This window comes from Neopelma chrysocephalum, unplaced genomic scaffold (assembly GCF_003984885.1).
Source record: "Neopelma chrysocephalum unplaced genomic scaffold, ASM398488v2 Primary Assembly neopelma1_61b, whole genome shotgun sequence".
Lineage (NCBI taxonomy): Eukaryota > Metazoa > Chordata > Aves > Passeriformes > Pipridae > Neopelma > Neopelma chrysocephalum.
The window spans coordinates 14107690-14126653 of record NW_020897717.1 but is presented as its reverse complement, the minus strand read 5'-3'; the positions used below and the strand labels follow the sequence as shown (position 1 = coordinate 14126653).

The following is an 18964-nucleotide window of genomic DNA, read 5'->3' as shown; positions in this document are numbered from 1 at the left end:
GAGGTGACTGTAGCACAAAGCGTATGGGAAAATGGCATACAATGTTTGGGGAGAATGGGGCCACTTGTAGTACCTGCACCAAGGTAGTACAGCTTAAAATAATACAGGATTAAAGGATTGTCTGCCTGCTGCATCCCTGTTCTTTTTTTTTCTTTCAGTCATGCTGCTCCTCTTTGAAGTTTTATCTTAACCCATTTCTTTCATGCGCAACTCCCCCCTCTCCTCGGAAACCCATCTGCAACCTCTTTCTTAAAAAAAAAAAAAGGCAACGGGAAAAGAATTCGCTTGGGAGCAGGGCACATGCAAGGGTAAGCCTTTATGTGTGTCATCCGAATGGCACTCCAAAAATGTGCACTGAAATTAATATTTCCTTTTTGGGAGCAGAACACTGTGTGCCTTGTACGGATCTGGAAGTGTTTTGCTCCCCGACCCCGCCCCTCAGCTCATCGATGCCGCTGTAAGATGATCCGGCTATCTTGCAACAAGGGTTTTATTCTTGAGCATGTTTTTCAGACCTGATCTCCTTTCACATGCACAGTCAGCGGTTTAAAACACACTCAGGAGAATCCTTTATGAACTTGTGACTTGGCACATGAAGTTTGGTCTGGCAGTCCATTAATGCTTTAAAAGCAAGTGGTTTTTTCGTCCTACCTAAGCATACATAATTTAAGATTGTTTCAAGAATGCTTTTTTGGTTTTCGTATCATTTGAACAATGCAAGTTTTTAAGATACAGCTTTGTGTTTAATAAATATAAGTTGTATGTTCCGTGTGTTTTCATATCACAAAGCAGAATAAATTGATACAATGAACAATATATATTTTATACTAACTACAACTATGTACATAGCTTAATAGTTAATAAGTCTACTTTAGTAAGTAGGCTAATTCTGCTGCCTCCCCGATTCTGGTTCATGTCTTTCCCCGGTGTATCCTGTGTCATTTTTCTGAGCACGCATGACTTTGCATTGATTTGCGAAAACAGTCCATATGCACTTTCACGAAATCCCATTGCAGATTCTCCAGTGGATGCATTTTTCAGGTATTTTGGAATAGTGTGAAGCCAGACAACTTGATAATACTTCCTGAAAGGGATGAAATCAAGTTATTTAGGGTCTATTGTATGTCATGTAACATGCAAACATTTTGTCAATATTTTAGAGGTCATACAGGGTACATGCCTCATTTGGCTTATTTGGGTTGCCATTCATTTAGATTTCTGCAATGCTGGTAAGACCTTAAAAATCTTCAAATAGCCTTAGTTTTGAATTTACCATGTTAGAATTACAAGTATAGCTGGACTGAAATTTTTTTTAAATGTCTCAATGACTCACAAGATGGATGTTAAGGGAAATGTATTGTCTTGCTCCTTTTACATAAAAATTCTTATAATATTTTTATTTATGTTTGGGGGAATGAAATTTGAGTGTCTGTGTACTTTGGACTGCATATATGAGATTTAAAAGGAAGGCTGAGTGGACCAAGGACATCTGGTTTGCATTCTTTGTGGTAACATGCAAAAAGTTTTTTATGTCACAAGTCTTTGTAAAATCTCATTATTTGGCTTAAAATTTGTCATTGAAATTCTTAGATGTATCTATATTGAAAGATTCAACCTCTCAGCTTACTACAATCTTACAAGACCGTACGTATTTTGTGCTCCAAACTGACTCAAGTCTGGTCTGTTGAGGTCAGCAGGGACTGTGAAATTTTATTGCAAGTATGTAGAATATTTTGTCTGGGCTTTGTGTGGAAGTCAACAACCCGAGAACCATGATGAAGAGGAAGGAGCCTGGCTCAAATACAAGTAAAATTGTAACTATCAAATATGAGAAAGCAGAAAAACTCAGGGAAGGGGAGAAAGAGAGAGTAAGAAGCAGGAGCTTGCAAGCAGATATCTGGGCAAATAGGGTTGCAGGAAGAAATCCAGCAGCAGGGGCTGGAGGTGAGGAAAAGTGTGTAACTAGGTCAAGAACTGTCATGTTAATGAGGAATATTGGAGCAAAGAGGAGTAATGTGCTCAAAAACTGAGGGTAAGAGCAGAAGTTGGGTGGGAGGAGAACAGATTTGTTTTATTAAGTTAGTGTAATCAATAGAAAAATAGAAAAGGCAGTGGCAGCAGCAGTTTGCTCATTTTATGGATATTTGGGATTTTTTTGAAAGAAGTCTGGGCTATTCAAACAACTACATTTTCATTCAGGCTGCTGGACACTGAGGCAGAGTAAAGTCTTTCTTGCTTAAAGGTCTTTTTTTGACAGGCATTAAAAAATAAATGGAAAAAAGCCATATTTAGAGTTCCCTTTAGAATGTTTTTATTAAATGTAGGAGTGTAAATTTGAACAGAGTAATCTTTTGCAGCTGAAACTTTTATTCCATTAATAGGTAAATTAATAAATATTTTTATGTGGCATTAGCTTCAGATATCAATGTAATCCCAGTTGAATTAAATCAATATAAGTATTTAACTGGATCCTTTGCAGTTTAATCAGTTTTGGACCCAGAGTGCTACATGTTAAATAAAAAAGTGGTTGAGAAACTGACTCTAAAATCTACATCTACCTCTTAATTTACTTGTAGTACTGTATGTTTGTCTTCTGATAGGAATCATAAGCTGAAGTTGAGAGGCAGAAGAGTATGATGCTCCATGAGAAATGAGAGGTAGCGAAAGGAAAGCAGGTAGAAGACAGGGTGAAAGAAATTACAACCTCTGTAGATTTTTCTGAACTAAAATTGTGGGGACTAGACTAATCTTGAGCAGCTTTTGTAGGCCAGGCACGTTGCACAGCCAAGCTTTCATTAAATATGTTTTTCTCTTAGATTTCAAGAAAATATTTAGCTAAAAGTATTTTCAAATCCAGAAGAAAATCGGAGTTTGTGGATGTGCAATATATTAATGAGGTAGACTGATGTACTTGGAAGACAAAAAGTGTAAGAGTTCAGACAAATCCCCTTTCAATTTTCTAGGAGTAAAAATACCTTATCTGAAAGACGACTGCAGAATCAGGTACTGGGTATCATGTTGTCTTGATCATGTTTACACATCCTCACACAGATGTACTCAAAAGTAAGCTTGGTGAAAAAACTTACATAAACAAAAAGGAGGTTTTAATTGATTAAAATTTAATTACACGACTTTTGCAAATTCTCTGTATTATTCTCTTGCAGGATGTTCGCAAGCCCTAGGATAGAGAGTCACTTTCCACCACTAAGAAGGGCTCAGTTTTGATGTGAGTTCCAAGGAATTCCCTTGATTTTTATATATTACTGTGTATTTACTCTACAATAAAGATAATTCAGTGAAGACATCAATAATGTCTCTATGCCTCATCAGTTCATCTCAGTGAAACATCACTGGCATGACAAACTACACCAATATTGTTGATGTATAAGACAAAGACGGCTCCCGAAGTGTCCATTGTTGCTTATAGACTATGTACCCATGTCTGCCAGGGTTATCTAAAGCAGAGTTTGATTTGCTGAGGCACAGCACTACAGCTCTGTGTGAGAAGGTGCAAAGAAAATAGATAAATTAACCAGGAGAACATGTTTACAAAGATGTGGTATGCTCAGTCCTGCAGTCACTTTACAAATAAGAAATCGTGGGGGGTCTGATATTGAAATAATTTTGTTTTTTCTCAAATCCTTCTGGTTTCATTCTCTCTTGACTCCAGAAGGACTGCTAGCATAAGCTGTCTGGCTTCTTGGCAGCTGAGCAATAGGGACAAGGCAACAGTAAAATGGCAGTATTAATTTAACTGTTCACATTCTCTGAACATCCATCTGGGACGGAGGTTCAGTGTCACTCTGTGGCCAACCAGTGTCCTAAAGTTTCTGGTAAGGAATGGGATTTTGATCACAGTATTCCTGTTTGCAACAACTGAATATATTTGTGCTTAATGAGCATATTTTTCAGTTCCTTCCCTGTTCTTGCTCACTGACCAGCTCCCTTATGGGCCTGGATGAGCGGCTGCAGGCAGATACAGCTTTCTCACATTGCTTAATTGCCTTAAACAGACGTTTTGTTACAGAGGGTCTCCTGTCAGGATCTGTGCTGAGATAAATTGACAGGAATCCAGAGTGCGTCTAGTGAATACAATTTAGTTATTGAGAAGAACGGCAGCTGTGTGTGATGCATACAAAACACTAATTTGTGCCAGCCTACATTTTGTTCAAAGATGCTGGGGACTAATGGAAGACGAAGTTTGTTTCTCCTCTTTTTCAGACACGGTGCAGACTTGCTTTAGCTGACTAGTTGTTAAATTACCTGTGAGGGGAAAAAGCCACACTGAATTTAAATTACATAGAAAAGAATTTTGAGAGAGGAAATTAGAATTTTCTTTGAGCAAGTAACTTGAGAAGTTGGAGAAGCTTTAGTACTGAAATTAATTCCTGGCTGATCTGGAATAAACAGAAGACTTTTGTTTACTGTGAGTCATGCTTGTGTAGAGTGATATTAGTGACACTTTCTGCTTTTATAGAATCATCCTTTGAAACTCTTTTTAATGATCTGCTTAAGAGCTGAATAGGTTTCAGCAAAATTCATGCAAATTTCTAAAGTATGTTCTCAGTGCTGCTGTTTTCCAAGTTGTGCTGGCTCTGTGCAATTATTAATTTACTGAGTAACATGACTGACTATGTACTTTGTGCAGTGGGTGCATGTGGGACTCTCACAACTTAGATAATGGGATTAGTTTACAGAGAGGATGCAAGTTAAGCAGGAAATAATTTTTAACTAACTTTAAAGTTACAGAGTCTGAACTTCTTGTCTCATGTAGTTGCTTAGATGTGTTACCAGTTTATTATATATAAAGTGACCATGCAGTTTATGTTCACTTTGTGTAGTAGTAAGTGCTTTCACAAGGCAAGAGACTGGCTCTCATGCCTTTGAGTGAAGTAAATGTAACTCAGCTGTTATTCCTGTTGTGAAAGTCTAGTTTTTGTTTGAGCTGTGGCATAGGAATGTGACAGAATATGATTATTTCTTTAGATTTTGAATCAATATCATCTCTGTGTGAATAAGGAAGTATATGTCACAATCAAAATGGACTTTGACAACAAAACATACTTTTCAACAAAACACAAACCATCCAAGTAGGGGCCTGATGATGTTGTGCATTAAGTATGCACTGATGCAATAAGCTCCCTAAAGGGGATTACAGCTGAAGAGACTCATTTCACTTGCCAGACACAGATGTTTTAGAGAGAAGTAGCTTGTCACCAGGAGGAAGGTGTGTCCACTGTATCACTCCTCAATGTCCAAGAAAACCTTTACACTTAGAGAATTAGACTGATGCAAGTTGGGGCAAGCCACTGTTCCTTAATTTAAAATTTACAACTGCTAAATGCTACTTGATGTACTGCTTTTAATGTGACATAGACCAAAGGCTTTTGCTTTGGAAGCAGCCACTGGGGTAACATGGGATGTCCTAGCTGATGCTGATAGCAGATTTCTTTAAAGAGTTCATAAATCTCATCTGCAGACTTTGGAACTTGGTCAAGCATGGAATGGGCTGCCCAGGGAAGTGGTGGAATCACTATCCCTGGGAGTGTGCTTAGGGACATGATTTAGTGGACTTAGGTTAATGGTTGGATTTGATGGTATCAGAGGTTTTTTTCAGCCTTAATGATTCTATGAACTAGTGAACTTTTTTTTTTTCCAGCTGGGAGATACACCAGTTGTTGTTGCATATTTTCCCCAAAACTGTTTCTTCTGTAAGGTCTGTTTTTTAATGTTTTTAAAACAAATTAAATAGTAAAAATGTGACATTAAATAGTGAAAATTAATCTAAAAACAACTAGAGGGCAGCCGGTGGATTAGCAGAGTGGTATGAAGGTGCTGAAGGTGTAAAACCATCAGTTTTCTTTTCTATAGATACCTTTTCTCTTTGTAAGGAAGTTTGACAGCACGGACTAGTCAAGGCCTTTGCTTTGAAAAGATAAGGTCTGGGAAAACCTTATCTTGAGCTGGAGACTAGCTATATAAATTAGGTGCCAAAAGTTCAATGTGGCTGGAAACAATCCAAACTTGTGAGGCTGCTGTGGCCCAGCCCGAAGAGTTTAGGTGAGTAATTCTCTTGGCATGTTCCTTTTTTTTTTTTCCTCCACAGCAATCTCAATTCCAAAGCTTTCCCTTCTTTCTGAGCTCTTAAATTATATCCCCTTTTGAATTAGAGCTCAAAAGTCTGACTTGGTAGAGTTTTAACAGTAGGTGGCAGTGGACTGCAAATCTAAACCAGCTGCCTTCCTGCTCCTCTAACATTGATGCTGTTCTGTTGATTTCTGACAAACCTCTGAAATTACTGACTTAGAAACAGTCTAAAAATCGTATTCACAATGTTTTTTCTAAAGAATTAAAGGGTTTATTAAAAACAACGAGCAGGTACAGGTGTTGTTTTGTTTTAATTTTTACGTATTATTGCAAAAGAGATGGTACCTGATAATACCCCTAATTATGTCAGGACCGTAACAAGGGACTTTACTGGCCTGAAGGCAGTTTCAAGCAGTCTGGTAGAGCAGAGGATGCGAAGTTACTGTTACAATTGCTTAGATACAGCACTGAAGGAATTAACTGGATTTTTTGGGCTGAGTAGTGTGCTGAGGGCATGAACTACAGCAGCATGTTCCCAGCCCCCTCCCACTGATCCCGTTGTATGACAAGACTAATGACAAGAAAAGATGATGCTATTGATTTCTACTGGTTATCATTACCACTTCTGCCTGTAATGTGTTTCTGATACTGCAAGTTTCTGTGGTTCAGGTCAAGTAGATCTCTCCTGGAAAGAAGAATCATTCTGCTACATTTTTGTTTAGTGGTTTGGTGGCGTTTCTTCTCCTTTTCTTGGATACTTTTCAAGCCATTCCATGAGTATTCGTTTCCCCTGAACCCTTGCTGTGACTGCTTCTAGGGAACTGCATGTGGTCTTAGTCAACTGCAGCATGCTCTGCTCAAGCCGCCAAAAGTAGTGGGAACCAGGGAAGAGGTGCAGAGCTTCAGCTGTGCCATTGGCTCCAGATCCCGTGGATCTCCTCTTCTCTTCCTTTTTGTGATAGCTCCATATATGCAGGACTGGGAACTGCTGCCCCTTGCCAATTCTCCTGTGTGTGACCCAGTTATCTCCAACTGTTGACACGCTGGAGGTTGAACTCGCGGTCAGAAGCCCTCACGTACTTCTGCCCACCAGGGGGGAACCACTGACTCCCTGCTCATAAACCTAAAAACCTTTCCTGTAATTAATAACCCGTTGTGGGAAATTCATGTCATGCTTACCTAGTGAAATCATGTCTGAATTGCTATGAGAGGCAGAGATGTGACATGCTGTAGGGAAGGCGAGCAGTGCTGCTGAGATGGGCACAGGTGCAGGTGGTTTTGACCCCGCTTTACCTGCAAACCTGGCGAGCACTGTCCCCTCTGCTGGAGAGGAGCTGGGATCTAAAGGGAGAGACCAGATGGCACTGTGAGCTTTCATCACAGTGTATGAGTCACAGAGCCTGGACAAAAACTGGAAATAAATAGGTGCACCCCTTGGAGCTTCATTTCCGTAGCAGATATGGGACTGTAGTTTTGTGTGGAAGATGTCAAAATTAGAACTTGAGCCAGAAGAGTCTTCTGTGGATTGACCTGCAGAAGGCATGCACTAACAAGATGTAGCTACCACACACATCACCTGAAACATACTTTCTAGTTGATTTTTGCCTAACCATTTCCAGCTTTATTTTACAGGCTTAGAAATAGGTGTTTTAATATTCTAACTATTATTAGAAATTATTTGTGTCTGTACTTAAGATCATACTCCTTATTTTATCTCTTACCAGCTAGATGCTTCTAAAAATTAAGCAGAGATTTTCAGAATCATTGGCTGGAGCGTGTCCAAAGGAGGGCAATGAAGCTGGTGAAAGGTCTGGAGCACAAGTTTTATGAGGAGCAGCTGGGGGAGCTGGAGCTGTTCAGCCTGGAGAAAAGGATGATCAGAGGGACCTTATCATGCCCTATAATTACCTGAAAGGAGGTTGTAGCGACATGGGGGTTGGTTTTTTCTCCCAGGTAACAAACAATAAGTCAAGAAGTAATAGCCTCAGGTTGCACCATGGGAGGTTTAGACTGGATATTAGGAAAAATTTCTTCACTGAAAGAGTGGCCAAGCATTGGAACAGGCTGCCCAGGGAAGTGGTGGTCACCATCCCTGGAGGTGTTCAGGAAACATGTAGGTGTGGTGCTTGAGGACATGGTTTAGTGGAAGACATGGCCGTGTTGGGTTAATGGTTGAGAACTTAATGATCTTCGAGGTTTTTTCCAACCTTAATGATTCTCTGATTCTAAGACTTTTGGTTCTCCCTTGCCATGTATTTGGCCTGTAACATTTTTATCTTGTAAAATAAATTTAAAGTGTAAGTTTAAAAAAAATCAGACCCAAACTACCAAATGAAAACTGGGCTTATAAACCTTCTGTGGGCAGGTTGGCCCCCGTGTGCGGAGAAGTGAATCGTAACAGCTGCAAATCGGGGCCACGGGAAAGAGCTGGAATTCAGAGATAGGCTCTGCCATGGACGGGGTTTAGGAGCGCCGGCGGGCGCAGCGCGGCGGGAGCAGCCATGCGGGGCTTTGCTCGCGGTTCGGGTTGGGTGATTGCAGTCCTTGGGTCAAACAACCGCGTGGAAACAAGGCAGCGGCGGGTTTTCCCCTTGGAAAACAGGGATCCGCCGCCCGGGACGCGAAGGGTGACAGGGCGGGGCCGTGACGTCACGGCGTTGCCGGGAGACACCGCGCTGTGTTCGCCGGGTGTCCAATGGGCGCCGGGGGAGGTGACGTCATGCCGGCGGCCGCGCCTCCTCATTGGCCGGCGGCGGCGCGGGGGCGAGGAGGGCCCCGGTCCCGGTCCCGATCCCGATCCCGATCCCGATCCCGATCCCGGTCCCGGTCCCGGGACACGGCCGGGCTGGGCCTCGCCGGGTTTTTGCCCCGTTCCCCCCCGCTGCAGCAGCATTGCATTAAACAGTGCTTGGTTATCGCCCAGGAGTCCCTGGGGGGTTTGTCAGAGCTCTCAAAGTTTCTTTACTGTTTTAGAAAAAGAGATGTTTGTACACAAATTAGGTCCTAGTTTTGTTCTTCCTTCATCTGGGAACTTCTAATCCTCTCCGCTTTTATCCTTTCTAATTACTGCGAAGATTCTAATGCGAGTAGGAAAAACAGTTGGAGCTGGTTTTCCTGCCGAGAGAGCCCCGTAACGGTGCTGATTGAACATACTTTTCTTCCAAGCTTTCCCTGAGCTTTTGAAGTGGTGTAGCAAAGTGCCTGGGTTTGAAACGGGTGTCCTGCACACTGGTCCAGGGAAGAGAAAACTTTCTTTCTCCCACTCTTAAGTGGGTGTAAAGGATTTGCGGGGATATTTTTTTGGACAGCCCAACCTTAATATGGGTCTCCTAAAGACTGTTTTGGCACCTCAGCGAGGTCTGACTTGACCACTGTAGTTCGACTGCCGGGTCCAACCAAAAATAGCAATAAAACAAAACGTGCCTTGGGCAGGAATGCTCCACTGGCTGCGTACACAAGGAGCTAAAAGGGGATTATCGGTAGGACCGTCCGTCTGAGGCAGCAGGGAAGGCAGGGACTCGCAGATCAGACTAGGGGAGGCTCTGTTCTTGAAGCCCGACGTTGGCCGATGGCTTCCCACCCTCGGTTCTCCGCTGCCGGTCTACGGAAGAGTGGTGCTGTGTGTGCCCGTGCCCCGCGTGGGGCCCTGAAACCGGCGCGTTTCGGCGGGATGTGCAGGAGGAGGTGACCCGTGGGGACTCTCACGTATCTCGTGTTGCCCCGAGTCCCGAGAGGTTCGACCTCCCTCGTGGAGCTGCGGGCCGGCGCCCCGGGCGGGCGCGGGGGGCGGGCCGGCCCCTCCCGGGGGTGGGCGGCGGGCGTGGCGCGGCGGCTCCTCCTCGCCGGGCCGGGGTTAGTTTCGGAGCGGAGCCGGGGGCGGCGGGAGAGCGGCTCCCGGTGGGAACAAAGCGGAGGACGAGGGGCGCGACCGGGCCGGGCACGGTGCCTCCCGCAACAGGTCGTGCCGGCGGCAGCGCAGCCCCTCCTTCCCCCGCGCCGCCGGACTCCCGGAGGGGCCGGACCGGCCGCCCCCATGCGGTTCGGCTCCAAGATGATGCCGGTGAGTCCCGGGGCGCGGGTAGGGGGCTGCCCGGGGCGCGGAAAGTTGGAGCGGGGCGGCGGGAGGGAAAATGGATCCTGCGGACGTGGAGGGGGGCGGGAGGCGACCCTCCTTCCCGCCGGCATTCCCTGCCCGCGTCCCTCCCACCCGACCGAGCTCCGCGGCCGCGCGGGGGCTTCCCCTCCCCCTCCCGGCTTTTTTCCCCCCCGCAGCTTTTCCTTTTCTTCCTCTTTCACGCCGGGATCAACTTGTTAGACGGGCCCGCTGGAGCCGGGCCAGGGCGGGGGGGGGTAGCGGGGCCCCGGCGGTGGAGGGGGGCCCATAGCGCCCGGGGGCTTTTCCCTTCGCCCCGCTCCTGGCGGGATAAGGCTTCCCGCCCGGAGGGGTAAACGGGCACCGAGTCTGGATCCTGCTTGTTTTTTTTTTTTTTTTTTTTTTACTAGCACGAAGTTCTTAAAGTTGGTTTGAGCCGCCTCTGCTGCTCCTGTGGGCTGGGGGTGGTTTTGTTTTGGAGTGCCCGCACTCCCAGAGGAAGATGGTGTCCATGTTGTTTACGGTTCTAAGTGATTAGGAGCTCTCGGGGGCAGGTATTCCCAACCTCGACCGGGAGAGTTTCGGGAGCTGTTGGCGGCTGTGTGTGTTAAACCTGCCCTGCTCTGGGAGGAGTCTCTTGTTTTAACACTTTCAAAAGGCACAGGGAGCAACCACCTCCTCTAAGAGTTTTAACATGAATTTTAAACCTACACCGTTTTTGTCAGCTGAGGTTGGATGAAAGCAAAGCACAGAAGCTTTGCTTAGTTTCCAGCACAATATATGTGAAGGTGGTGGCGCAAAATAATTTCCTTTGAAAATACACCTGCCACTGAATACCTGGTTTTACCAGCAGGGATGCCATATGAAATCCATAATCTGTTGTTCAGAGAAACTGGAGTATTTACAGAAAATTCCAACAAGCTTAATACCTGTTTAGTCCGAGTTGAGGGTGCTTTAAAGTCTTCTCTGTGCCATCCTCCCCCAGGCGATACGGCCTGTCTTACTGAGCTCGATACCGAGTAGCTTTGCACGCATAGGTAGTTCTTTCAGCAGCACTCTTCTATTGAAGATTATTTCCAGTTTAACTCTTCAGGAACGGGGTGAATCAAGCGAGGAAGGAACTGTACTGAAAGGTGAAACTGGGAATCCATGCTGAAAGGGTATGGGTGTTTCAGGGAAGCTTGTTTTGCTATAGGTGTGAGGTTCTTCCTCTGCAATTAGAAGGAAATAATGAGCGATAATTTGATCTCACAGAACACTTGAGTAGGGTGACTATTGCTGCAGCTAATGAGAGGGGAACAGACAGAATATGAGCCCAACTACAGATTAAATAGCTAATGTGTTGTGCAACAGTGGTGGTGTCTGCCTATGAAAATTTGGGAAAACAAGCAGTAAATATAATAAGGTGTTAATTCAATCCCTGTCAACTGAGCTAGGTAAGCACCCTCATATAACAGTGAAATCTCCTGTTGCTGGTGAATTCCTTGTCACTGAGTTCAAATAAAGGAGAAAACAGGCAGGAGCAGTCTTACCCCATCAGCATTTGCAAGTGACAAGTTCCAGAATATGCATTGCCCCGGTGGCTCAGAATTCTCTTTGGCTCATGACTCAACTCATTAGTGATTCTGTTTTTTAACACATAAATAAAAGGATGAATGCAGCCTTTTCACTTCGTGTTTACTGTGAATAATGAGAGATATGTGAAGGTTGAAAGTGGCTTAAGGAATTAAAAATATAGGTATCAGGAGTATTAGAACTCTAATTCAACTAAAAAATAAACAAACCAAACCCCCAAACCAACAGCAGCCCAAAACAAAAAAAATGTCAGTTTTGTTATAGTCTTCAGAGGGATAGGATTTCCAAAAGTGCCTAAGGGTGTTACAGAAGTGCTCTGGTCCATTGACTGCAGGACACATAAATAGTCACCACTTTGAAAGCATTTTATATCAAGTATTCTTACATGAATGTGAATATGAAAGTGTGGAAAATGCAGTGTCAAAAGTAATTATCTTTTTTTTTTTTGGTATTTCTGCAGATTTCCTCATCTTTAATAATAATAAAACCTCATTCCTCTTTTAACAATGAAATTAAAAGAGTTTGAGGTGGGAGAGAATGAGAGTTTGAAGAAAGTCGGAAGGGAACTGGACATAAGTCCTCTTGTATTTATGTGATAATGAGGTGTTCATGGACTTGAGTATCTTTATCTGCATTGTTTGAATGAGTAGTAGGCTGGCCTTAAGCCGTCTACAAAGTGTTTTGTTTCTTTCTTAATGTTTCTTAAGATGTCTCTTTCCCACCTGCAAATAAAATCGTCTGTATAAGATTTTTTTAATTCTCAGCTCCAGGTCCGTCTCCTGTGTTCTAGAAGAATAGCGTGGGCGAGGGATTAAACAACAGTTTGTGACCCCAACTGGGGAATACAGGCAATGTGAGCCCAGCCAGGAATTCACCTCTGGGTAGCTGCCAGGGCAAAGCTGGGAAACTGCTGTAGCAGCATAACTACTCGTGCTCTTGGGAGACTACCCTGAAATGGGAATGTTTTCCTTGTGGTAATGACAGATAGGAGCTCAACTGCTGCTGTAACCATATGGCAGGACAGTGATTGAAATTCTGCATGAGGGTGTACTATGAAGTAATTTGTGTGTAGAGCTGTACTGATGAAGGTAATAACAGGGTTAATGCTGGCAAGCTGTATGAAGTTGTCTCACCTTTCATCTGTGAAGGCTTGTGGGAGTGTGACTAGTACTGTTAAGTAGGGAAAAGGAGCTGGAAACGTTTTCTAAAATAGCATATTTTTCTGCAGCATAATTGATCTCTCTCCCTTATTTTACATTATTACCCTAAAATGAGCATGTAGAAATAATTTGCGTCATTATGCATGCTGGATAAATGTTTGGAGCTTTTTTTGTTTTTGTCAGATAGTGGGAGGTAAAACAGATTGGGCTACCCTTTAAAGCCCAGAGAAGTTTTTGAATCAAACCCCCTTGATCTAGATAACAGTCCATTTTGCAATTTGAATTATGTGCAGTAGTTACTGGAGGGGCCTCCTTGAGATCAGGATGGATCCAGGCATGCAGCTATATTGTTAGGGACTAACTTGACAGACTGGAGAGCACTTAAATTCCTTAAGTTTTGCCTTCTATCATCAGAAATGCCTGGAATTTCTGAATCTGAAGTTTTCTGATGATGATGTGTTCTTTTTTAAAAAGGTTAAGCTGCACTTTTAAGTGTAACACTGCAACTTTGATACCACAAGGAGTTATGCTTTCCTCCTAAGGTCTGTTGAACGTCTTGTCCCAAGTGGTCTTCTCAGAGTTGCTATGTCCAGTGAGCACTGCACTTAAAGTACATCTTTTCATTGCAGAATGCTCACTACTTGGTGGATATGTGTATTTTTTACCTTTAAAAAACTACTATAATTTAAGTTGTTTTGCTCATTCCATTAGGTTGTTAATTGGAACTGCCGTATGGATTCTGAATTACTGAAAGAGTATAGTAGTAGCTCATCTTTGGCAATTTTTTTAGGAAACACTTTTCTGGCAGTTTAACTAAAGAACTTTTAGCAGAAATGAATCTCTTGCCCTTTGTAAGATGAGCAGCTATAAGTTTATAAACAAACTGACCCCTGGTAGAGTTTGTTATGATAACAGTAAGTGAACTGTAGGATCTCAGGCCTGTTTCCTGTGGTCTTTTAATTATTTAATCTCTGATCAGGTTTATCAGTCATTACCACTGTTTTTCTTGTCCCCTTTCATGGATTTCAATGCATGAATGGGATTTCAGACTGAGCTGTTCTGAGAATATGCCTTGTACCTTCATCTGATTGGAGGATTTAGCTTGTTGTACATTCTTTTAACTGAATTTCCCTTAATAATTTAAAAGTTTTAATACTGTATGAAAACAGTTTAATGTGGTACTTAGTGCTTAAGTATCTTGTCTAGAATGCTAAATAAAGCTTAGGTGATTGTTTTGTTGAGCTTTCTTAGCTCTAAACTTATCAAACCTCTTGCACTTCCCTTACAGACGGTGACCTGTTCTCAATAGAGAACTCTGCCTTGAGGTTTCCAGAGTGCTCTTTTTCTTTCTCCCCTCCCCTCCCTTCATGTTGTTACAAGATCTTTTTTACTTTTTTTCCCCTATCTAGTTAAAAATATTTTCAGGGATAGTTTTAAATGCATTTAATGTCTCATATGACTTTTTTAATACCTTAGCCCTCCATCTGCAATTTTTGTTATATTATGCAACAGTATGTTAAATATCTTTGTTTCTTTGTGTGGCTTTTATCAGAAATGGGGGAAGGGCAATATTACAAATTCATACCAGATCAAGCTGTGGAGGCCGTGGGAATAGCTAATTATGCTGCTTCTGATCTATTCAACAGTTCGGGGTGTGAGTGCCTCGTGGGGCTCTTGCATTTACAGTTTCAAGGGCTAGTGTGCAGTCATGAGGTTTTGGGATGGGTGGATAATTCATGGAGTTTTGTTTTGTCTTCTCCTTCCGAATGTTGTCAGATGGGATCTCTGCTTTGTGGGATTAATTTACATGCAAGTCAGTTGGACTTTAAAAGAGGCAGGTATAAAGGTTATTTCAGCAAAATAAACTACCAGAATGGCAATGTGCCTGGCATTCCTTTCAAATTATTGATTAAGAAACAGTGCTGAAAGTGCTCCATTTGTCTAGCCTCTGTCCTTGTTAGTAGTCTGCCTTGGGGACTCTCCTTTCTCTCCCACTGTGCGTGTTATTGAGCTTGTTTAATTATGGGCAGAGCCGTGCCTTGCTGCCATACAGCCTCTCTGAAGAAGGAGTTGGAAGAAGGAGTTGGATAACGCGAGGAGAGGGACTCAAGCTGCCTCCTGTGGCTTGGTGGCACCGTTGGAGAAGGACTTCTTGCTTCCTTTTGCGTGTGCCCACTGATAACAAAGGAACCACCAGATCCTTTTAATCTGTGGGCTTTTACCATCCTCTGAAGTGTAAAAACTAACTCAATGCTCTGGAAACTGGAGAATGCTCCTATTCATGAGGTAAAGAGCAGATAAAACTGTTCTCTTTGCTCACAGTTTTATTATCTTCAGGCCTGGTTTCTCTCAGCTTAGTCACTTGTGAGTCAGGCAAAGTCTTTTTGATCTTCAGTGCCCAAACAGTTGGATGATACTGTGTATAAAGGTCACTGGAAATTCTGGACATCACGTGAAGTATACTTAATTACCTTAGTCACTACGGCTTAAACTGTTTTAGAGGTTTCAGACTTTTCCTTGAAACATGAAAGATCTGAAATGTTGTTTAAAACAGTGTAAGATAACTTGCTGTAGTTTGGGATAAATGTTCATGGGAGAGGGAACAGGGAGTGAATTAGGGACAGAACAGCAACTGTGACTCTGGCATGTTACAGGGCAGAAACTAGTCTTCTGCTTTTGCTGTTTGCATTTTGTTAATCATTAATATTCAAGATCTTGCTGCTGCTGTTTAGAGTTAGTCATGCATGTGTCCTCATTGGTTGTTTAACCACAGCAGTGGTATTGTGTGGATGTTGAACCCAGGTCTGTCTGAAGATGAACCTTTTGGGTTTTGTTGCTGTGGCATTAATACCAAGGATTTTTTTAACCGAGCTGGTTATGTTGTTTCTGTACCAATTTCTTCTCTGCTGCCATGGTGCTTCCATATCATATGATATGGTCTTTTTGATAGATGGCTGTGTGCAGTGCTTTTATTGGTGTATGTTTTTAAAAGGAGGATTAGGGGCAAACTTTGCTTTTTTCTAATTTTTTTTTAAAGCCTACTCTTATGTCTTTATTTCATCCTTTTGCAAAGTAAAGTATAGATATTTTAAAATTTTTTATAGATATTTTAAACCTTGTTCTATGTGGTTCTCTTTATTATAAAATTGATTCTTAAAAGCCTTTGTCTGCAGTATATCTGGGTTATAACACCCAAACTCATGCAAAATCATGGGCATATTTACATGGAATTGACTGAAAGCTGACTTGAAAGCTCCTGACATTGAGTTATTCCATATCAAACATTTGGTCTGTAAAATACTGACTGATGTGATTATAACATTTCATAAAGTGAGGAGAAGCTGCAGGGAGCTCAAGCTCCTTGTTAAAGGTCATGTGGTGAGTTCAGCCTGGGATTTGGGAGACCCATTGAGTCAAACCAACTGGTACATTGTGGTGTGTCTGGAATACAAGTCTGTTGTATCCAGTGTAAGTTTTAAAATTATCTTACAGTAATTGCACCATCCGCACCTCTGTTTCTATGGGGTTGATCACAAATGGGGAGAGAACCTTGGTGGTAGTTTGTTGTGTTCCCCATTTGAGAACAGTCCTCAAAAGAAGTGCTTGTTCATAAATCCTTAACTTCACACATGTGTAAATGTTCCCATTTCATTGTTTAAGGCATATCTTGGATATGAGGCAGCGTGAGGGTTTTGGTTTGGGTTTTTTGGTTGTTGTTGAATAAGTGAGATTTCCCTTGTCTTTTGATACTTTTATTTTGTGAGGCTTAACTGCTTAAGAAGTAATTTAGATCTAAGCTTAGATTACTAATTTTCCTCTATTGCATTAAGAGTGTTAAATCCCATTGTTTCTTTAAATTGAAAGCTGAGGAATGGTCTCTGGAACTGTGTAGTTTTCTTACCTTCATTTTCCTTCTGTCATTTAGAAGAGAAAAATCCATTTTTTTCCATCTTCTTCAGTGGGTTCTTTTTTAATGCTATAATTTTTACCCCATTTGAGCTCTATTCTGCACCAAACAACGAATGTGCTCAATAACTCCAGTATAGCAGCAACCTGTGAGTGTGTGAACAGGTTACAGACATGCTGTATGTGAACAAGGAGCTGGAAGACTTCACATAAGCACGGGTGTAGAGTATCCCTCTTGCATTCTCAAAAGTGTGAAGGCTTGAACTTCTGCAAGATGATTCTCCCCTTCTTGGGTTTAATTAGCCACAAGACTCTTTAGCAAGACACACAGGGATCTCAACCCCTATTCATTAGTTTTACTGGACAAAGTCAAAGTTGTGGAAATTGGCTGGGCTAGTGAATCCCACAGAAATCTACAGGAAGGCTCTTAGTCCCTGTAGCTGGGTCTCTCATTCAGCTGTTTCTGTCATACCTGCGCACAGTTATAACTTGCTATTTTCCTTGCTACCTGAGAGTGGTGGCTTGTCTGGTGTGCTTTTACCTTTTTTCAAGTGTATGCAAAAACCTTTCTTTACCCTACTCTCCATCCTATGTAAGTGTATGCTGCCCTGAATGCAGAATCTTGCCCAGATCAGTATCTGAGCCATGGAGAGCAGTGATTGACAGCTCCTGCCAGACTCCTCCAGGAAAGTGAAACCCATTCTTGCCATCTTTGGGTATCCTAGGGCAGGGTAGACCCTCTAAAGGATGGTATTCCTAGAATTTGTTAGAGCTTCTTGATCTCAGCTGTAGTAAAACTGTTTGTGTCTCTCAACATAATCAAGTGTTCAGGAAAAGCTGACATAGCAGGGAATGATGAATTTCTGGCTGTAACAGAGGGGAAGGGAGGGAGGGAGGTGTTGCTGAGTTGTGAAAGGCAGAATGTGTAGGGGCCAGGCCAAATGCTCCAGACCTCCTTGGAGAATGCCTTGAAGCTTTCCTGTGAAATACTAAAAGCTGTAAAGGTCACGTATAAGCTGTGTTGCTGAAGAACATTGTTTGCTTGTCATGCTGCCCCATAGCCACTTTATCAGCATTACCCCTGCTGTATCTTTCAGCCTTTTGAGAACACGTTTTACTGCAAGTAAAGGTTTGTACAGGGAAGCTATGGAAACAGCACTCCATGCTTCTTGCCTCTGCATTGTTATTCCTCTGCTATTTTATGTAGGTCTTGCCCAAGAGACCCTTCTGCAGAGTGGTTTACCTGTGTTGTACAAAACCCATTGTTATTTAGAGTGCTTGTCTTGCAAATAGTATTTAGTGATGTTGGGTTAGAGAAGTTTTCTACCTCCAGGGAAGCTGAATGAGCAGCCAAATAGTGACAGGCTGAGAGGGACAACTTCTGAAGTTCTTCAGGCAAGAGGAGCCTGGCATAATGTAAATGTTATTTGACTAAACTCTGTTTAATTCATTTAAAATAGGTGTGACGCCACCTAAGCAACCACCATTTCATACAAGTCCATCTTGTTTTGTCTGACTTTGGTGTGACAACATGTAAAGCCAAAAGCCACCCAGGCAGGCCTGTTGCCTTGCCCTGATGAGCTGCTCTCCCTTCACTTCTCATCTGGCATGTCTGTGTAGAGCCTGGTATTGCCTGGAAAGAGCTCTGGGGAGTGAGCGGCACTTAAATAAAACCTGTCAGACAGCGATCAACTCTACAATCTGCCACCCTTCTGCAGCTTCTGTTACAGTAGCTGAATGTTTTTGATAAAAGTTAAAGTATGTGGAGCTCCACATTACAGGAGCAAAGGTTAGATCAAGCAGGGTGCTTGAGCTAATGTGCTGGTTGAAGGGGCAAGATTTCTCCTTCCCAGTTCTGCTGTGGTTGTACATATCCCATTATAGTCGACTTAAGACCATCTGGCAATCCATCGTTTTCAGTGTTGGAATAGCCCTACCAACCTCTTTTAACTTGCAAAATAACGAAAAGGATCGGTCTGTTTTGGTGCAAAAGCTCAATGCGTCCCCTGTGCCAGCTGAATGTGTGCTGTTTCAGTCACTAGTGGCTTCCTGTCTATTTGCAGCCCAGAAGTGGTAGGACAAAACCCCTTTATGGCTTTGAATAATGTCAGCTGTTGTCAAATAGATATGATCACCAAGCATA

General features: G+C 42.7%; 1 protein-coding gene across 1 annotated transcript in view; it reads left to right on the top strand.

The window, feature by feature from the left end:
• Positions 1–9992: 9992 nt before the first annotated feature.
• Positions 9993–18964, top strand: part of TP53BP2 (tumor protein p53 binding protein 2) — a 49331-nt gene continuing 40359 nt past the window's right edge. The window contains exon 1 of the mRNA XM_027681773.1: positions 9993–10147. Within this exon, the coding sequence (XP_027537574.1) occupies positions 10121–10147 (27 nt within the window). The 5' untranslated portion in view covers positions 9993–10120. The remainder of the gene's footprint in view (positions 10148–18964) is intronic.